Genomic DNA, 17512 nt, shown 5'->3' with positions numbered 1-17512 from the left:
ATGATGACATTCCTTTCTACTCTTTCAGATCATTAAATAGTTTTTGACAGGACTGATTTAGAGACAGCTGATTGATTTCTAAGGCCACGCTACTGTGCTGGATTATGGCAAGGGGGTAGGATCTCAGCCCCTATTGTGATATATTTATTTCCTTGACGTTTCTCTCTCTACCCACTTCCTCCACAGACTTCCTCCTATACCCAAGAGCTTTGCAGCCTCCTGGATGAGACAATTTCCTTTGTTTTCTGAAGTCTACCCAGATTTTCCTCCCCTCCTCCACTTCCAACTTCTACCCATGAGGGAAAAAAAAAATGGATGCACAGAATTGGACTTGATGAGCTTACCATAGCCACAATCCACAGGAGGAAAGGGAAAAAAAAGGCTTCCCTCTAATTAGGATGTAGGACTTCCTCTGACAAATCATAAAGGTTTTATGAATTAATTGATAGCCATCCCCGAAAACGGCACTGCTGAGATCTCTATCTTGAACTGCTGAATTCTGATCACTGAAGTCTTCATAAATTAGAATGAGGGATGGAATTCCATTTTCCTGCTTCTGTTTTGAGGCAAGACAGGGATGAACGATAAAAGGTCCTCTTAGAAAAGCTACTAATGAGTTCTAGTCCCCCACAGGATCTTTCCTGCCAAATGCTCACAGAAATAGAGATGGCTCCCAACACACTGTGTTGAGGAGATGATTAACAACTGCAAATCTCAAAGCATTTCCACGCTGCTTACTGACACCATTCCTGCCCTTGCTCTGTCCTTTCCACATCCGTAAAACAGTTCAACTCTTTACAATTGAAAAAAAAAAAAGAAAGAGAATGGTTTTGGGGTGGGGTTGTGGGGACCAGTGAGGTGGAATTATACACTTCAACAATTACCAAAGTTCTGAAATTGAAAACAAGAAATCAGCCTTTTAGGACCTTTAAGGGGGCAGAGATAACATTCAACACAATGACAGGAAAACCCTCCAAAAGATGAGTGTTAAGGATGATCTTCACAGTGCTATCACACTGGAGCAGATCCAGGTCTTTGGTGGAAGGAATAACTCTTTGAAAAGAGTGAAGACAAACATTTCTTGGAGTTTCCTTTTCTGAAAGTCAGGTTCTGAAATATTAGTACTTAAGTTAATTCACCCCCGTAAAATATTAAAATCTGCCCTCGATTCTCTAAGAAATGCCAGAAAGAGCTCAAGAAGCACCATTACGCTGCCTGCAGTCAAAAAATCAGAAGAGAAATTATTCTTACCTCTGAACCATGATCTCGGCTCATTTAAAGGGACTGGAGAGAGCGGGCAGGACAAAGGACACATGTATTAAGCACTTGTGTGTGTGTTTTCTCCAAATACAAGCTGGTGGAAGTAGGGACCTAAAAACCCCGACGCCTTCCGCTGCCATATAATCGCAAGGAAATGACCTTACCGTTTGTTGCTTTGATTAGAAACAAAAGCCTTTCAACATGAGTCAGGAGAGCAATGCGAGGGAAAAAAAAAAAAAAAACTTCTGCTATTTTTTTTTTGGCCACCTAAAGCCTTTCTTCATAACACGTGTAAAACACATGATGAAATTTTGTTTATTGGTCATGCATTATCTGCACTGGATAATTATTCAGAGATGGGCTATGCCATCTAAGAATCCAAACTTCAGTTTCGGCTCTTCGGTCTGTACACATTCTGAACAGGCAGGGAATTTAATGAACACGAACAGAAATAACACTGAACTCAGCTGTGCCGCTCACAGCCATTCTACCATGTGCGTTTACACTCAAAAGAAAACTCCAATTCCATGGGATAACATTAGAATTGGCATCAGTGATGTTAGTCACAAATAGAAAATCTTGGGAGAATAACCTTGGTCTTGAAAAAAGGATTTATTTCATCATTTGTACTTCAAAATCATTACTAATGAACTCAGTGGACAGAGAATAATCAAAATCCATTATACTTCAAAGTCAAGTAGAGAGAAAAATATATAAAATTCAGTAAAAAAAAAAAAAACAAACCAAAAACAACAAAACACCACTTTTTAATTTTAGAATGGCTAAGTAAGGGGCTGTGATGTGGTACCCTGTTTTTCCCACCTGAAAAAAGAATCTTTTGGACTTTTGTTCTAGTGTGTGGTGTAGCTAAGAAAACATGTATTCTAGAACCAGACGAGCCTGGCATTTTATAGCCATATGTCCTTGGGTAAGTTACTTGACCACTCTGAGAATCTGTTTCCTTCTTAGTAAAATAGGGATAAAAATCCCTATCTCATTAAGGGTGTTGGAGGAATTAAATGAGGCTGGACATACAAAACACCAGGAATCTGAATGGCAGATAGACAGACACCACGTATTTAAATAAAAGGAGAGGGGCCCTCCTATCAAAATCCCTGTCCCTCAGAAATGAAACAGCGGCTTTAGCAAGTTCCTTCAAAGACTCCAATTCCTTTGAACTACAGTGTACTGTTGGGGGGAGACACAATACCTTGAAACAACCTAATTCAATATCAAGTTTGGATGCTTATAAAGATCATTTGGTGAAATCAGTAGCAAAGGATTTACTGCCAATTCAATAATAATTATAGGCATGTGATCTTACAACCAGAAGGGTTAAATGCTAGAGAAACCAAGTTACTTAACACTACTTGGCCATGCAGTAGGTGGTTATTCTGGAAGACCATGCATATACAACTCTAGGATGAATGAAAAAGGAGGGAAAAAAAACTCATGCAATAATTCTCCCAGTAAAGTAACATACACAGAGACTAAAAAGTGCTGTACTATTTACAATAGCCAAGACGTGGAAGAACTAAAGAGCTTCTTGATGAAAATGAAAGAGGAGAGTGAAAAAGTTGGCTTAAAACTCAACATTCAGAAAACTAAGATCATGGCATCTGGTCCCATCACTTCATGACAAACAGATGAGGAAACAGTGGAAACAGTGACAGACTTTATTTTTGGGGGCTCTAAAATCACTGCAGATGGTGACTGCAGTCATGATATTAAAAGACGCTTGCTTCTTGGAAGAAAAGTTATGACCAACCTAGACAACTTATTAAAAAGTGGAGACATTACTTTGCCAACAAAGGTCTGTCTAGTCAAAGCTATGGTTTTTCCAGTAGTCATGTATGGATGTGAGCATTGGACTATAAAGAAAGCTGAGAGCTGAAGAATTGATGCTTTTGAACTGTGGTGTTGGAGAAGACTCTTGAGAGTCCCCTGGACTGCAAGGAGATCCAACCATTCCATCCTAAAGGAAATCAGTCCTGAATATTCATTGGAAGGACTGATGCTAAAGCTGAAACTCCAATACTCTGGCCACCTGATGCAAAGAATGGACTCATTTGAAAAGACCCTGATGCTGGGAGAGACTGAAGGCAGGAGGAGAAGGGGATGACAGAGGATGAGATGGCTAGATGGCATCATTGACTCAATGGACATGAGTGAGTAAACTCCGGGAGGTGGTGATGGACAGGGAGGCCTGGCATGCTGTGGTCCATGGGGTCATGAAGAGTCAAACACGACTGAGTGACTGAACTGAACTGAACTGAATTGAAGACATGGAAACAACCTAAATGTTCATCGATGGATGAATGGATAAAGATGTTATGTTATGTTATGTTATGCTATGTTCACTTATGTGAAATGGACTATTACTCAGCTATAAAAAAGAATGAATAATGCCATCTGCAGCTCCATGGGTGGATCTAGAGATGATCACATTGACCAAAATAAGTCAGAGAGAGAGACAGACAAGTATCATATGATATCACTTACATGTCTAACTTAAAATATGACACAAATGAACTTATCTATGAAACAGCAACAGTCTTATGGCTACCAAGGAGGGAGAATTGGAAAAGATGGATTAGGAGTTTGGGACTATTAGAAGCAAACTATTATATACAGAATGGATAAACAACCCAAGGTCCTATTGGGTCCTATAATTCAGAGAACTATATTCAATATCCTGTAATAAATCATAATGGAAAAGAATATGAAAAAATATATGTGTAACTGAATGCCTTTTCTGTATGCCAGAAACTAAACAATACTGTAAATCAACTATACTTCGATTATAAAAAAAAGAAAGAAAAAAGTTCTGTAGCTCAAATGACTTGGGCAGAAGCAAAGATACTGTGCTTGGGTAAGCTAGAAGGATGATTCAGCCAGGGGCTTCCATTTCAGGGCCAACACACAGCACACAGATGCCTGTGGAGACGCTGAAAAAAATTACTTCATAAAGAGGGAAAATGCAAGATAGCCATCACCCAAATTATTAATCCACAGGACAAATAATCTTAAGTATTAGAAGAAAATACTGGACTATTTCATCTACATTCCTAAATGTTTACATCTTCAAGTAGGGTAAGGAACTTTCCAAGTGGCTCAGTGGTAAAGAATTTGCTTGCCAGTGCTGGAGACACGAGTTTGATCCTTGGGTTGGGAAGATCCCCTGGAGTAGGCAATGGCCGCCCACTCCAGTATTCTTGCCTGCAGAATCCCATGGACGGAGGACCCTGAAGGGCTACAGTCCATGGGGTCACAAAGAGTTGGACACGACTGAGCACTCGCATATACACGCAAACTTGGGTAAAACACTTGTCTTGAATCTTCTTAGTGGGAACATGGGGAGTGACTTTATATTTGAGGGAACCTTCTATTTGGGGACATATAGCAGGAAAAGCTCAATAAGTGGTGACTTTTCTCCCTGAGCTGGAAAGTCCACTGAGAGAGCTAGTGTGCATTTCCAAAGATAAGGAAAGGATTTTTCACTGTTGAAGGACAATCAGAATTCTGATAAATAGTTTCATAATCAAGACAATAGAATGGGCTAAATCCAGGAGGCCAAAGCTGGCCTGAAAGACCAGGAGAAGTGACAGACCAGATACAGGCTTGGGGCAAGGTCAGGGTATGGCCAGGGAGCACACATGAAGACTAAAACCAGGATATGGTCACAGTAAGGGTGTTGTTTTCAACCATCTTAACTCTGTTTCACCTTTTCTAATTATGATCCCTGCTTTTTCATGACGATACCATCCAAATGATTAAGGTGAAACCTCATGTCCCTATATCAAAGGACAATAAACATGTGATTGAGGAATTGTTGTTTAGTTACTAAGTCATGCCCAACTCTTTTTTGCGACCCCATGGACTGCAGTCTGCCAGGTTCCTCTGTCCATAGGATTTCTCAGGCAAGATTATAGGAGTGGGTTGCTATTTCCTTCTCCAGGGGATCTTCCTGATCCAGTGATCGAACCCACATCTTTTATACTGGCAGACGGATTCTTTACCACTGAGTCACCAGGGAAGCCCAGATTCAGGAATAGCAATAAAAATACCAGTCTCCTATATTCCCAGTTACAGGGAACAGGGAAGTGTGTCTATCTTTGTTCTGGAGTTAAAAAGCTGCTGGGATGGGACCTGGCATATCAGAGTACCTCAGGACAGAGAGAAGAGCTGGAGTTAAACAGAATCCAAAGACTGTCTGAATCACTATAATTTCTACTTTTACTTAAGCGAATTTAAAAATTTTTAATTGGTTTGCAAACAAAAAGGTTCTACCTAATACAGTAGTTCACAAGAGACAGGACAACTGGAATCAAATACCCTTCGTCAGCTGACCAACACTGTTTAATAAGATGAGTGATTATCAACACGGAACTGGGGAGCTGGGTGGGGCCCCAGCTGTAAAGACACTGGGAGGCTGAGTTCCAGGGATTCCGTCTCGGGGAAAGGATAGTTGCTGCAGCCCTGGTATCAGATAGGAGCTCTGCGGTCCACGCAGTAGACAGGACGCTGTCCTTTAGAATTGGCATAGAAAGGGGCACACCGGAAGAGTGGCAACTCTCACTCTACACCCAGCCTGAAACCACTGCTCTTCCTCATGGCTCCTCTCTGGCAGTCTGCCCTGGGCCAGGGCTTAATGTGAGATCCAAATGCAGACTCAGGGAGCTCTGCTGAGTCCCACTGAAAACGAAATTAAATTAAAAAGAAAAAAACAGAAATTAACACAACATTGTAAATCAACTACACTTCAGTGAAATAAATTTTAGAAAAGAAAATGAAATTATACCCCCAGAGTAAGTCCAAATGAAATATAGGCATAAGTGAAATTATGCCTATAAAATGCAAACTGTGACACAATTGGATCATCACTAACCGGGGAGCTTGGACAAGAGTATTGGTTACTTTGTGAGGCTTTCACCATCTCTGGAAGTGGGACAAAGGAAACAGGTCCATCATTTTAGGGGAAAAAAATGTCAAAGTGTAGGCCCGATTTTTAAAGAAATACAGTCTTAGGAATTCTTACCAGAAGCTTTGCACTTTCACAAAACTATCACTTTCATCACAGAACATATCATACACCACATGAATGCCAGACACACCATAAAATACCAACACAGGCAAAGTGCTGCAGTTTTCTAAAACTCGGATGGCCAAGCACAGCTCTGCACCACTCATCATAAACTAAAAGGCCAAACTTAATTTCAGACCGGCTCATCTCCTCCTGAATGTAGTGAGGTTTGCATTAAAGAAAAGAATATTTCCTTCATAACTCCTCAACCTTCTCTAATTCTGCCTTGAGAACTGATCCAGTTCCTGTCAAATATTCATGGAACACTATGTACGTGCAGAAGCCCTGCCAGGGAAATCCAAGATGAAAACACTACAGTCCTGACCCTCGGGGGATTTACAGCCCAGACTCAGTGATTCTCAAGGCGAGCTGCATGACCATCTCATTTCTCACCTCCCAGTCAACCCTGCAGTTGAGGATTCATGGGTCCCTTTCACACACAGGCTAGGTCTTGTTTTCCATCATTTATCAGTCTGGATGCCGGTGTTCATTAGGTTCCTCTTGATGGTTTTCCTAAGATCTGCATTCATTGCAGTAACTATTTGTGTGTGGGGGGTTGCTTAATAAAAATGGTTGTAATACCTGCAAAGAAGGGCACCACACCTGGCCTAATGCTCTTCGGTCTTGTAATTTTTAATACATTTTGAACACCTGGGCTCACATTTTTCTATCTGCATTGGCTCCTACCAATTATGTAGCTAGTTTTGCTGGGTATTGGGCTAGGTGGTGAGGGCACCATGATGATGGGGAGATGTCCAGAGTGGGGCAAGAAATGTAAAAAATAATAAGGTTAATTTCAGGTGAGGGTTAAGACCTATGAAGAAACTAAAGCAGGAGGATGCAATGAAGAGTTATGGAGGGACTGAAGATGAGAAGGAGCCCCCCAGGGGAGGGGCTTCTCTGGTGGCTCAGCGGCAAAGAATTTGCTTGCCAATGCAGGAGACACTGTGTTCGATCCCTGATCCAGGAAGATTCCACAATCCGCGGAGCAGCTAAGCCCATGTGCCACAACTACAGAAGGTGGCAGGCTCTAGAGCCCGAGCTCTGCAACAAGAAAGACCACCCCAACGAGAAGTCTCGACACTGCAACTAGTAAGTAGCCCCCGCTTGCCAGAATTGGAGAAGGGCCTGCTCGGCAACAAAGACCACCCCTTCTTCTGCCCCCCGCCCCCCGCAAAAAACACCTGAGGTAAATAAGAAAAAACTTAAGCAGAAACTTTCTTGAACAAGTATCTTTTGAAGTCAAATGAACAATTCTTTCCGGAGAAGGCAATGGCACCCCACTCCAGTACTCTTGCCTGGAAAATCCCATGGACAGAGGAGCCTGGTAGGCTGTGGTCCATGGGGTCGCTAAGAGTGGGACACGACTGGGCGACTTCACTTTCACTTTTCACTTTCAGGCATTGGAGAAAAAAATGGCAACCCACTCCAGTGTTCTTGCCTGGAGAATCCCAGGGACGGGGGAGCCTGGTGGGCTGCCGTCTATGGGGTCGCACAGAGTCGGACACGACTGAAGCGACTTAGCAGCAGCAGCAGAACAGTTCTTTCATCTGAAAACAGCCCAGTTAAGCTGCCTTGATCTTTAGGTTACTGTGTGTTACTGCATATGAAATTTATTTTCAGTGCTATGTTAGGGTCTGGCTGAATGGGGTTGGGCTACAAGGAAAGGAAGGCAGACATCTCTTCTCTTCATATCCTCCTGTATCAGCTCTTCCCATTCCCCACCCCAGTAAACAAAACATTATAAGAAAAAATAATAATAATAATGAGTCAGCCAGGGGAGTTCCCTGGTGGTCTAGTGGTTAGGATCTGCTGCTCTTTACTCCCGTGGTCTGGGTTCAATCCCCAGTTGTAGCAAGAAAAGAAAAAGGAGAAAAAAAAGGAGCCAGCCACATGCATATTTGGGGGCTGAGTTCAGGACCACTTCTGCCTTATGTGGGGCATATGGAAATCGCTCATCTCATACTGTGAATGAATAAGGCTTCTGTTCAAAAAGGAAGAGCAGCAAATGCAGAAAACAAATTCATAATTTACTAGAACTGGGACAGCGCTGCTGACTGATAAGGAACATTCGAAGTTTATTTAAGGTCTCCTTCAGGATCACATGTTCCAGCAGTTGGAGGGGGCACAGCATGTCCAGGAAAAACAACCCTGATGGAAAAGTCCATTACTCACATTCTCCTCCAGGCAGCAAAATAGGGAAGTTTCTTGTTCTAGGCGGCTTCTCTTGCTTTCTTAACCAAAAATAGAAAAACAGAGGTGAAAAAGTAAGGGAGAAAGGCAGGCCTTATGGGGGATTCCTTTTCTATCTGTTTCACAAGATGAGAGCCCCATGACTTTTGACTTGGTTTTACCACAAGGCACTTGCCGTTTTTCAGGCGATGGACACTGTAAAATCTAACCTCACTCCCGTATTTGGAAAAACAAACAGGAAAAGGCCATCAAAAATGCTCCAGCATTCATTGAAAAGTGCATATATTGGTTGGTTTATTTTCTGGGTTTAAATGTTCCATGCAGTAAACTCATAGTCAACAGCCCGCGTTTATTCAGGGCCGACTGGTGCCAAGTATTGTGCCCCATGCTCTACACAGATTCTCCTTTTATCCTGACAACAACCCTAGGAAGCGGGTACTTGTTCGTCTCCATCTTACAGCTGAGAGAGAGAGGCTCAGAAGATCTGGTAACAGAAGTCCCCACAACTGGGTGTAGTAGAATAGGATTCAAACCCAGAGCTCTCCGTCTTAAACACAGCCTTCTCATTTGGCTCTTGCAGACAGGGAGAAACACGTCCAGGGGTTAACATTCAGGCATGCTGTTAGATTTCCTTCCTGTATTTCTGCAGATTCTGGGTTTTTGTTTTGTTTTCCCCTCTTTTCTCCCATTTTGTGTTCCTTTGAAATCGAAACAGAACTTTTTATGGTGGAAAATTTCAAGTCCTTACAAAAAGTGACAGACGGGTATATGAACCTCCATATATCCATCAACCAGTTTTAACAGTTATAACACATGGCTAATCTTGTTTCATTAATATTCTCGTCCACTTTCTGTCCTTTTGTATGTATTACTCTGGAGCAAATCTAAGATGGTCAAAAAATTTTATCTGTAAATATTCCAATATAAAAGCTAAGGACATTTTTAAAAAATATAAAACTTCAATTACCCCCAAATGCCCAATATTAACTAATAATCATCAAATATCCAGTTAGTGTTCAAATTTCCACTCATCTTATGAAGGCATTTTTTTCCAAGTTTGCTTGAATCAAGATCCAAAAATGTTTACACATGCATTTTGTTGTTATTTCTCTTAGGTCTCTGTTAATCTAGAAGTTTCTCTCCCATTCATCTTTCCCTCTTTTTTGTCTCTTCTCTCTCTCACTCTCATTACAATTTATTTGTTGAAGAAACTGGGCTGTTTATTCTGCCAGTTCTCCTACCATCTGAGTTCTGTTGATCACATCTCTCTGGTGTCATTTAACACGGTCTTTTGTTCACTCTATTTCCTGTAGGTTGGTTGAGTGTGACGGCTTCGTCAGATACCAGTCAGATCTTTTTTGTCAAGATGGTTTCACTGGTCACCAATCTGTGTTTTTTCATTTGGGCTTTCTCTTCTTGTGATGTTAGCTCAATAGTTAGATCATTTAATTGACTGAGGGTTTCAATATGATGACTTTCCAATTCTATCACCCTTTACTTTGAGCTAGACTATTTCTCAAGTGAGAAATTTCCTCTCATCCACAAATGGGTTACTAAGTGGTACAATTCATAAAGCAGAGATAGCAAATGCTCAATTCATCACCTTTATTTACCAGTTTTCAAAATAGTAAGTTGGCACTTCTAATGGTGGCCAAATTGGTTTTTTATTTAAGTATTCATAAACACATGTATTTAGATATATTATATGTGCTATAATAAAATTTAAGTTGTTGTCTTTGTTGATGTTCAAACTGTCCCGTATTGGCCACTGGGAGACAATTCCTCTTCAAGTCAACTCCTGTATCCTTCAGACACAACTCATAGTTTTTGATATTTTTCTTGCTACCCAGGATAAAAAGATGCTCATCTTGTACATTTACTTTCCAAGACCTGTGCAGCATCTGCTATCACTTTTTGTTTCATTTTAAAACAGAGCTATAAATAGCAAAATATACATCCTCAAGGTATTACAACTTGATCAAGTTTGACAAATGTATATGCCTATATTGTCCACACCCCTACTGAGATAAAGAACTTTGTGGAATATTCTCCCTCTCATTCCCCATTTCCAGAAGCAACCACTGCTCAGATTTCTATTACCATAGATAAGCTATTCCTGTTCTAGGACATCATATGAATTGAATTAGAAAGTATGTGTTCTTTGATGAATGTTCCTTCACCGAGCAAAATGTTTTTGAAATTCATTCATGATGTTGGATATATTTGCATTTAATTCATTTTTTATTGCTGAGTAGATACTCTATTGCATACATATACAGCAATTTATTTCCTCTCCTATTAATGGAAACCTGAGCTATTTCTAGTTTGGGGATATTATAAAGAAATAGGCTATGAACATTCATTTACAAGTCTTGTGTGTGTGTGTGTGTGTGTGTGTGTGTGTGTGTGTGTGTCTGTGTGTTTGTATGTGAGTATGTATATAAATTTTTATTTCTCTTGATTAAATACTTAGAAGTGGCGCTAACAGATCATGGGATGGATGCATGTTTAATTTTTTAAGAAACTGTCAATTTCCCAAAATGTTAAGTGTCAGTCGCTCAGTCGTGTCTGACTATCTGCGAACCCATGGATTGTAGCCCACCAGGCTCCTCTGTCCATGGGGATTCTCCAAGCCAGAATCCTGGAGTGGGTTGCCATATCCTTCTCCAGGGGATCTTCCAAACCCAGGTTTCAAACCCAGGTCTCCTGCATTACAGGCGGATTCTTTACCGTTTGAGCCACCAGGGAAGCCCAATTTCCCAAAAGGCCACACCATTTTACACTCCCATCAGTAATGTATGAGAAGTCTTTGCCAACACTTAGTATAACAGACCTTCTTAATTTAGCCACTTTAGTGACTGTGTAGTCATAGAAGCGCCTGTGTTGTAAGTGACTTTTTTTTAAACATGTGCATAGGTTTGGATGATCATGTGTGTTGTGTGTGTGTGCTCACGCACTCAGCTGTGTCCAACTCTTCGTAACGCTACGGACTGTAGCCCACCAGGCTCCTCTGTCCACAGGATATCTCAGGCAAGAATACTGAAGTGGGTTGCCATTCCCTTCTCCAGGCAATCTTCCTGACCCAGGGATGAAATCCATTTCTCCTGTTTGGGAGGCAGATTCTTAACCACTAATGCCACCTGATGATAACTGCAAACTAATACTAGCAAACCCTTACACAGTACATACACACCAAATGCTGTTCCTATATTTTGTAAAGATATACACAATAACATCTTTGAGGTAGGAATTAGTATTATCTTTATGTCACGGATGATGAGAAAAATGAAGCAGAGAGAGGTTAAGTAACTTACATGAAGTATATAGCCGGAGATAGCAGACACAAGATCTGAACCTAGACAGTTTGGCTCCAGGCCCAGGTTTCTGACCTATATGCAGTTCTGCCTCCCGCAATTGTTAAAATTGCAAAAATCTCTTTCCTTTCTCTAAAGTTTCACTGAGATGCTGGCAAATATTTCTGGTCAAGACCACTTACTCTGAATTTAGACATTTCCCTTTCACCAGTACAACTCCAGCTATTCCATTCTTTCCTCAAAAGTTTCTTTTCTTGAGCACCTTTTTGGTTGGACAACCCTTCTATAAGTTGTGATCCTCAAGTCCTGAGCAGATCTTATATCAGAATCCTTTTTGTAGTAAGTAGCAAAGTGAAGAGTATCTAAAGAGTCCCTAGATGAGAGTGAAAGATGAGAGTGAAAGAGGAAAGTGAATAAGCTGGCTTACAGTTCAACATTCAAAAAACTAAGATCATGGCATCTGGTCCCATCATTTCATAGCAAATAGATGGGGGAAAAGTGGAAACAATGACAGACTTTATTTTCTTGGGCTCCAAAATCACTGCAGATGGTGGCTACAGCCATGAAATTAAAAGACACTTGCTCTTTGGAAGAAAAGCTATGACAAACTCAGCATATTAAAAAGCAGAGACATTACTTTGCCAACAAAGGTCCATCTAGTCAAAATTATTTTTTTCCAGTAGTCATGTACAGATGTGAGTTGGACCATAAAGAAGGCTGAGCACTGAAGATTTGATCCTTTCAAGCTGTGGTGCTGGAGAAGACTCCTGAGAGGGTCCCTTGGACAGCAAGGAGAACAAACCAGTCCATCCTAAAGGAAACCAACCCTGAATATTCATTGGAAGGACTGATGGTGAAAGCTTCAATACTTTGGCCACATGACTGGAAGAGTCAACTCACTGGAAGAGACCCCGATGCTGGGAAAGACTGAGGGCAGGAGGAGAACTGGGTGACAGAGGATAAGATGGTTGGATGGCATTACTGACTCAACGAACATAAGTTTGAGCAAACTCCGGGAGATAGTGAAGGACAGGGGAGCCTGGCATGCTGCAGTCTATGGGGTCGAAGAGTCAGACGTGACTTAGCAACTGAAGAACAACAACAAACAAAATAAAAGTAAAAACAACTTCAATGTTATGAGTTGATTATCTCACTATCTAAAGGGAGGGCAGCTCCACGATTGGTGAGGTCCACAGGATAGCACTGCCATCAAAGTCCCAGGTTCCTTCCATTTTTCCACTCAGCATGTTCTTCTGAAACTAACATTTTCTCATGGTTGCATATAGTTGTCACTCTTCCAGGTATTACATCCTTACTCCAAAGGAAGGACTACCTCTTTCTCTATGTCTCTTTTTTTAAGAGTAAAAAGAGCTTTTCAAGAAATGCATCAATGCCTTGCACACCATTGGCCACACCTAGGTCATATGCTTACCCTAAACCAATCACGAGCAAGGGGAATAAGGTCATCATGATTAGCTTTGACCACAGCTTCACAACCTGTGTGTGGATGTAACAGGCAAAAGGGTATCTTGAGCTACTGGTCTGCTCAGCCCTCAAGGCAGCCTAAGATCCTGCAGATTGTCATCTCAAGCTCTGAGCAGCCTCATATACATTTACCCTGGGTACCACACAAACATTAGCATCACGTATGTACTCTACGGGGCTTCCCTGGTGACTCGGTGGTAAAGAATCTGCCTGCCAAGCAGGAGACGCAGGTTCCATCCCTGGGTCCAATCCCTGGGTTGGGAAGATCTCCTGAAGAAAGAAACTGCAACCCTCTCCAGTATTCTTGCCTTGGAAATGCCATGGACAGAGGAGCCTGGTGGGCTGTAGTCCACTGGGTCGCAAAGAGTCGGACACGACTGAGTGCCTGAGCGACTGAGCGTGCACAACTTAGTGACTGAACAACAGCAACAACAACAGCGTACTCTGTGACATGACAAACAGTGGCAAGCACTGGCTTCAAGATCAATCAGGATATTCTCAAGACACGTGCGAGGTGATATTGATCTCTGAGCCAATTAAGACCTCTCAGGAAGGGAGAAGGAAAAAAGACATGGCCCTTGTAAGCAGGCTTCGAAGATGAACAGGAAAGAAGAGAACCCAGAAGGGAGCAAACACCTGGAGTTGTATCCCATGTCATACAACTACCTTGTCTGTGTCCTGCCTCCATTGCTGTTTTCATGGTTCTTTGATGAACCACGAGCTAGAGGTTCTCTCCTCTAGCTCAGAACTCAGAGGAGCACAGGGGTATCACAGGCCAAGTTGAGGTCCTGGGCCTGCCCCCCTGGGTGAACGGGGAGCAGACAGGATAATCTGGCCCCCTTGGTGGCCATGGGAGGAAGCTTGCACGCAGAGCTGCCTTTTTGCCATTTGCCTGGTGGCACCTCCAGAAGGGAGGTGGTGTGTTTAACAGAACGCCGATAGCGAGTGCCACCCAGCTAACACATGACAAACGCCCTCTTTGAGGGGCTTCCTCTAGTCATTTCAATTTACCTCTCAGTTAGTCTGGCCCTTAAGAAAGCCTGTACGAATCTTCAGGTCATCCCATCCTCACCCCCAGGGTGCAATCTCCAATCACCATGACATTAAGAGCACAAATCGTCTCCCAAGTAATCAGTTCTGGTGCCCCCCCAAAATGAGACAAACGACAGCTTCATGGTCGCTTGTTGCTATGTAATCTCATTCCAACAATTCAACTCTGGCTAAATTATATTTAAGTTAATAAATATGGATTTAGAGAGCCAAATAAACTTACAGGCCTCAGACATTCAAAAGAGAAAAGGTGAAAAAGGGAAAATAAATGGTGCATCGTTCTGTTCTCCAGTCCTAAGCTTTATCCCTTGTTTTAAAAAAAAAAATTAAAGCCTTGGTGATCTCTTTCAAGCTAATCTAAATGAAGCTGAGAACATTTACAGATAAGAATAAAACAAGATTTCTGAACTCCACTAAATAGTACGTGGGGAAAACCATGGTATGAAACCAAAGAGTATGATGGATGTGAAAAGAAATAACTATTCTCAGCTATTTGTAAATCCAAAGACTTTATATGGTACATGGCAGAGAGACTACATGAAAATCTGTCTTTGTGATACTTGGATTTCAACCAGCAATGCTCTACATAAACTTACTTTAACTATACAAGGAAATTCTGTATCACTATGAGAGGACAAACACTTTCTAAGAGACTATAATTTGCTCTAAAGCATGAGAACTAATTTATACTGTGATGAAATGCAGAGTATGCCTCCCCTGACCCTCTCGTGCTTCATGCTAAGTCGCTTGTGTCCAACTCTTTGCAACCCCATGGATTATATAGCCTGCCAGGCTCCTCTGTCCATGGGATTCTTCAGGGAAGAATACTGGAGTGGGTTGCTATGCCCTCCTCCAGAGGATCTTCCCAACCCAGGGATGGAACCCACGTCCCTTATGTCTCCTGCACTGGTTAGGTTCTTTACCACTAGCGCTACCTGGGAAGCCCTCCTGACACTCTCGGGCACATACAATTCCAGTGTTCCAAGTATCAGGACCCTCAGGAAAGCTTTGAAAAGCAGACAGTTTCACTAATTAAAGAGAGAAAATGAAAACAAATATAAAACGTATTTTTTTTCGCTAGCACCACAGTATAAATCAAAAGTTGTTGGCTACGATATGGAAAAGAAGGGTTCTTGCTCACTCAGTTGGCACCAGAAATTGGTACAACTTTTGGGAAATTCAATGTCCTTTCCAACAAGGTATGTCTACAGAAATTCTTCCATAAATGTTTTACTTAAGGATGTTCATGGTAACATTTGTCTTAGTAAAATTTGGAAACAAACTAAATGTCTATTAATAGGGGATTGGTAAGATTAATTGAGGTACATTCATACCATCGAATACACAATGGTTATAAAAAATAATGAGATAGATCAGTATCTAAGATGTGTAAGTAAATACATTTCAAACTAAGATGTATAGAATGATCTCATCTCTGTAAAATTTTACATTACTGTAGTATGTGAGTCACTATATGTTTTGAAAATATCTGGTGAATATACACCATTGATAAAAGACTAACAACCATCAGTTCAGTTCAGCCATCGGTGCTCAGTAATGTAAATTTTTACAGTATCGGTGAGATCATTCTATATATCTTAGTTTGAAATGTATTTACTTACACATTTTAGATACTGGTCTATCTCATTATTTTTTATAATCATTGTGTATTCGATGTTATGAAAGTAACTCAATTAATTGCACCAATCCCCTAATAATAGACATTTAGGTATCTGGCGAATATACACCATTGATAAAAGACTTTGACTAAAAACCATGTGTTTCTATAAAAAATTTATGGACTTATTTTAACCATAAAAAATGCTATGGTTCCCCAAGGAATACAAATACTGCTCTTTAAAAATATTTTTTTGATGTGGACCATTTTTTAAGTGTCTGTTGCATTTGTTACAATATTACTTTTGCTTTAAGTTTCAGTTTTTTGGCCACAAGTCATGGGGGATCCTAGTTCTCTGACCAGGGATCAAACCTGCACCTCTTATATTTGAAGGTGAAGTCTTAGGCATTAGACTGCCAGGGAAATCTCTGCTTTTTACTCAATAGTGAAAGAAGCAAGACGCTATGGTCCTTGCCACCCTCCCCACCCCTGCCCCCATACACACCATGTCCTCTGTCTGTCTATTGTCTGTCATAAACTTTAGTCAGAGAGTAAGTTTAATCAGAGAAATGAGAAATGCGGAAACAAAGGAAAACAGTCGAAGGAGATTCAACAATAATAATGTAGTCATTAAGCACAGTCAAGGACTTAAGATCTTTCTCAAGGGCTATAGACAATATTCTGAACCACATCCTGGGAGCTGTCTTATAGATACTAAAATACGAGGTGGAGAAGTTAACTTCACGGTGACCAGACTGTACCCACAACATTTGTGTTACCGTTCAGTCGCCCAGTTGTGTCTGACTCTTTGTGACCTCAAGGATGGCATCACGCCAGGCCTCCCTGTCCCTCACCATCTCCCGAAGTTTGCGTAAGTTCATGTCCATTGCATGAACATTTCATGGTGATGCCATCTAGCCATCTCATCCTCTGACCCAAGACATAAGCTGCCACAGTTCCTAGGGCTGGCTTTGGAGAAATGGGAACAAATGAACTCTGGGAAGATTAAGTGTACCTCAAACAATCAAGATGACGCTGGTCAGGCCAGCAATGACCAATCTGAAGATGACTGTCAGAGCTGACTTGTGCCTTTTCTGCCCGTAGCTTCCTTTCTGTCTATAAAAGCTCTTGCCCCACTGGTTGCCGCTGAGGGGGTGTCGGCCTTTGGACAGATGTCCACCACCCTCATCACCCAGTTGCTGGCAACTGAAATAAAGCAAACTTTCCTCTCCACCAATGTGGCCTGTTTAACGGATTCTGGGCAGCGAGCAGCCAGACTCCACCACACACTCTTTAGGTAACAACAGTAATTGTGTCAGTAGTAGCTAATAATCATTAAATAGACACAAAAGATATACTCATGCAGAGACACTGCTACATGCCAGGTGCTGTGACACAAGGTTAAAATGAACACATTCCTATTCCCCAGAAACACTGCGCACAATAGCCTGGATCAGATGCTTCGAATAGGAAGTTTTAAACACTCACATATATCCTTGCTGTAAGCAA

The 17512-nt window shown here is 41.5% G+C and overlaps 1 protein-coding gene across 4 annotated transcripts in view; it reads right to left on the bottom strand.

Annotated features, from left to right (window-relative positions):
* The window catches only part of FRMD4B (FERM domain containing 4B), a 347554-nt gene that overhangs the window by 156849 nt on the left and 173193 nt on the right, over nt 1-17512 (bottom strand). The window contains exon 1 of one of the 4 annotated variants that reach the window (XM_065933298.1): nt 1252-1320. The exons of the other annotated variants lie outside the window; for them this stretch is intronic. Within the exon in view, the coding sequence (XP_065789370.1) occupies nt 1252-1275 (24 nt within the window). The 5' untranslated portion in view covers nt 1276-1320. Of the gene's footprint in view, nt 1-1251; nt 1321-17512 lie in introns of those variants that run through there. 4 annotated transcript variants of the gene reach the window in all.

The sequence above is a fragment of the Muntiacus reevesi genome, chromosome 4 (assembly GCF_963930625.1).
Source record: "Muntiacus reevesi chromosome 4, mMunRee1.1, whole genome shotgun sequence".
In the NCBI taxonomy this organism is placed as follows: Eukaryota; Metazoa; Chordata; class Mammalia; order Artiodactyla; family Cervidae; genus Muntiacus; species Muntiacus reevesi.
Note: the sequence above shows the minus strand (reverse complement) of the source record. Positions and strands in the feature narration are given on the sequence as shown.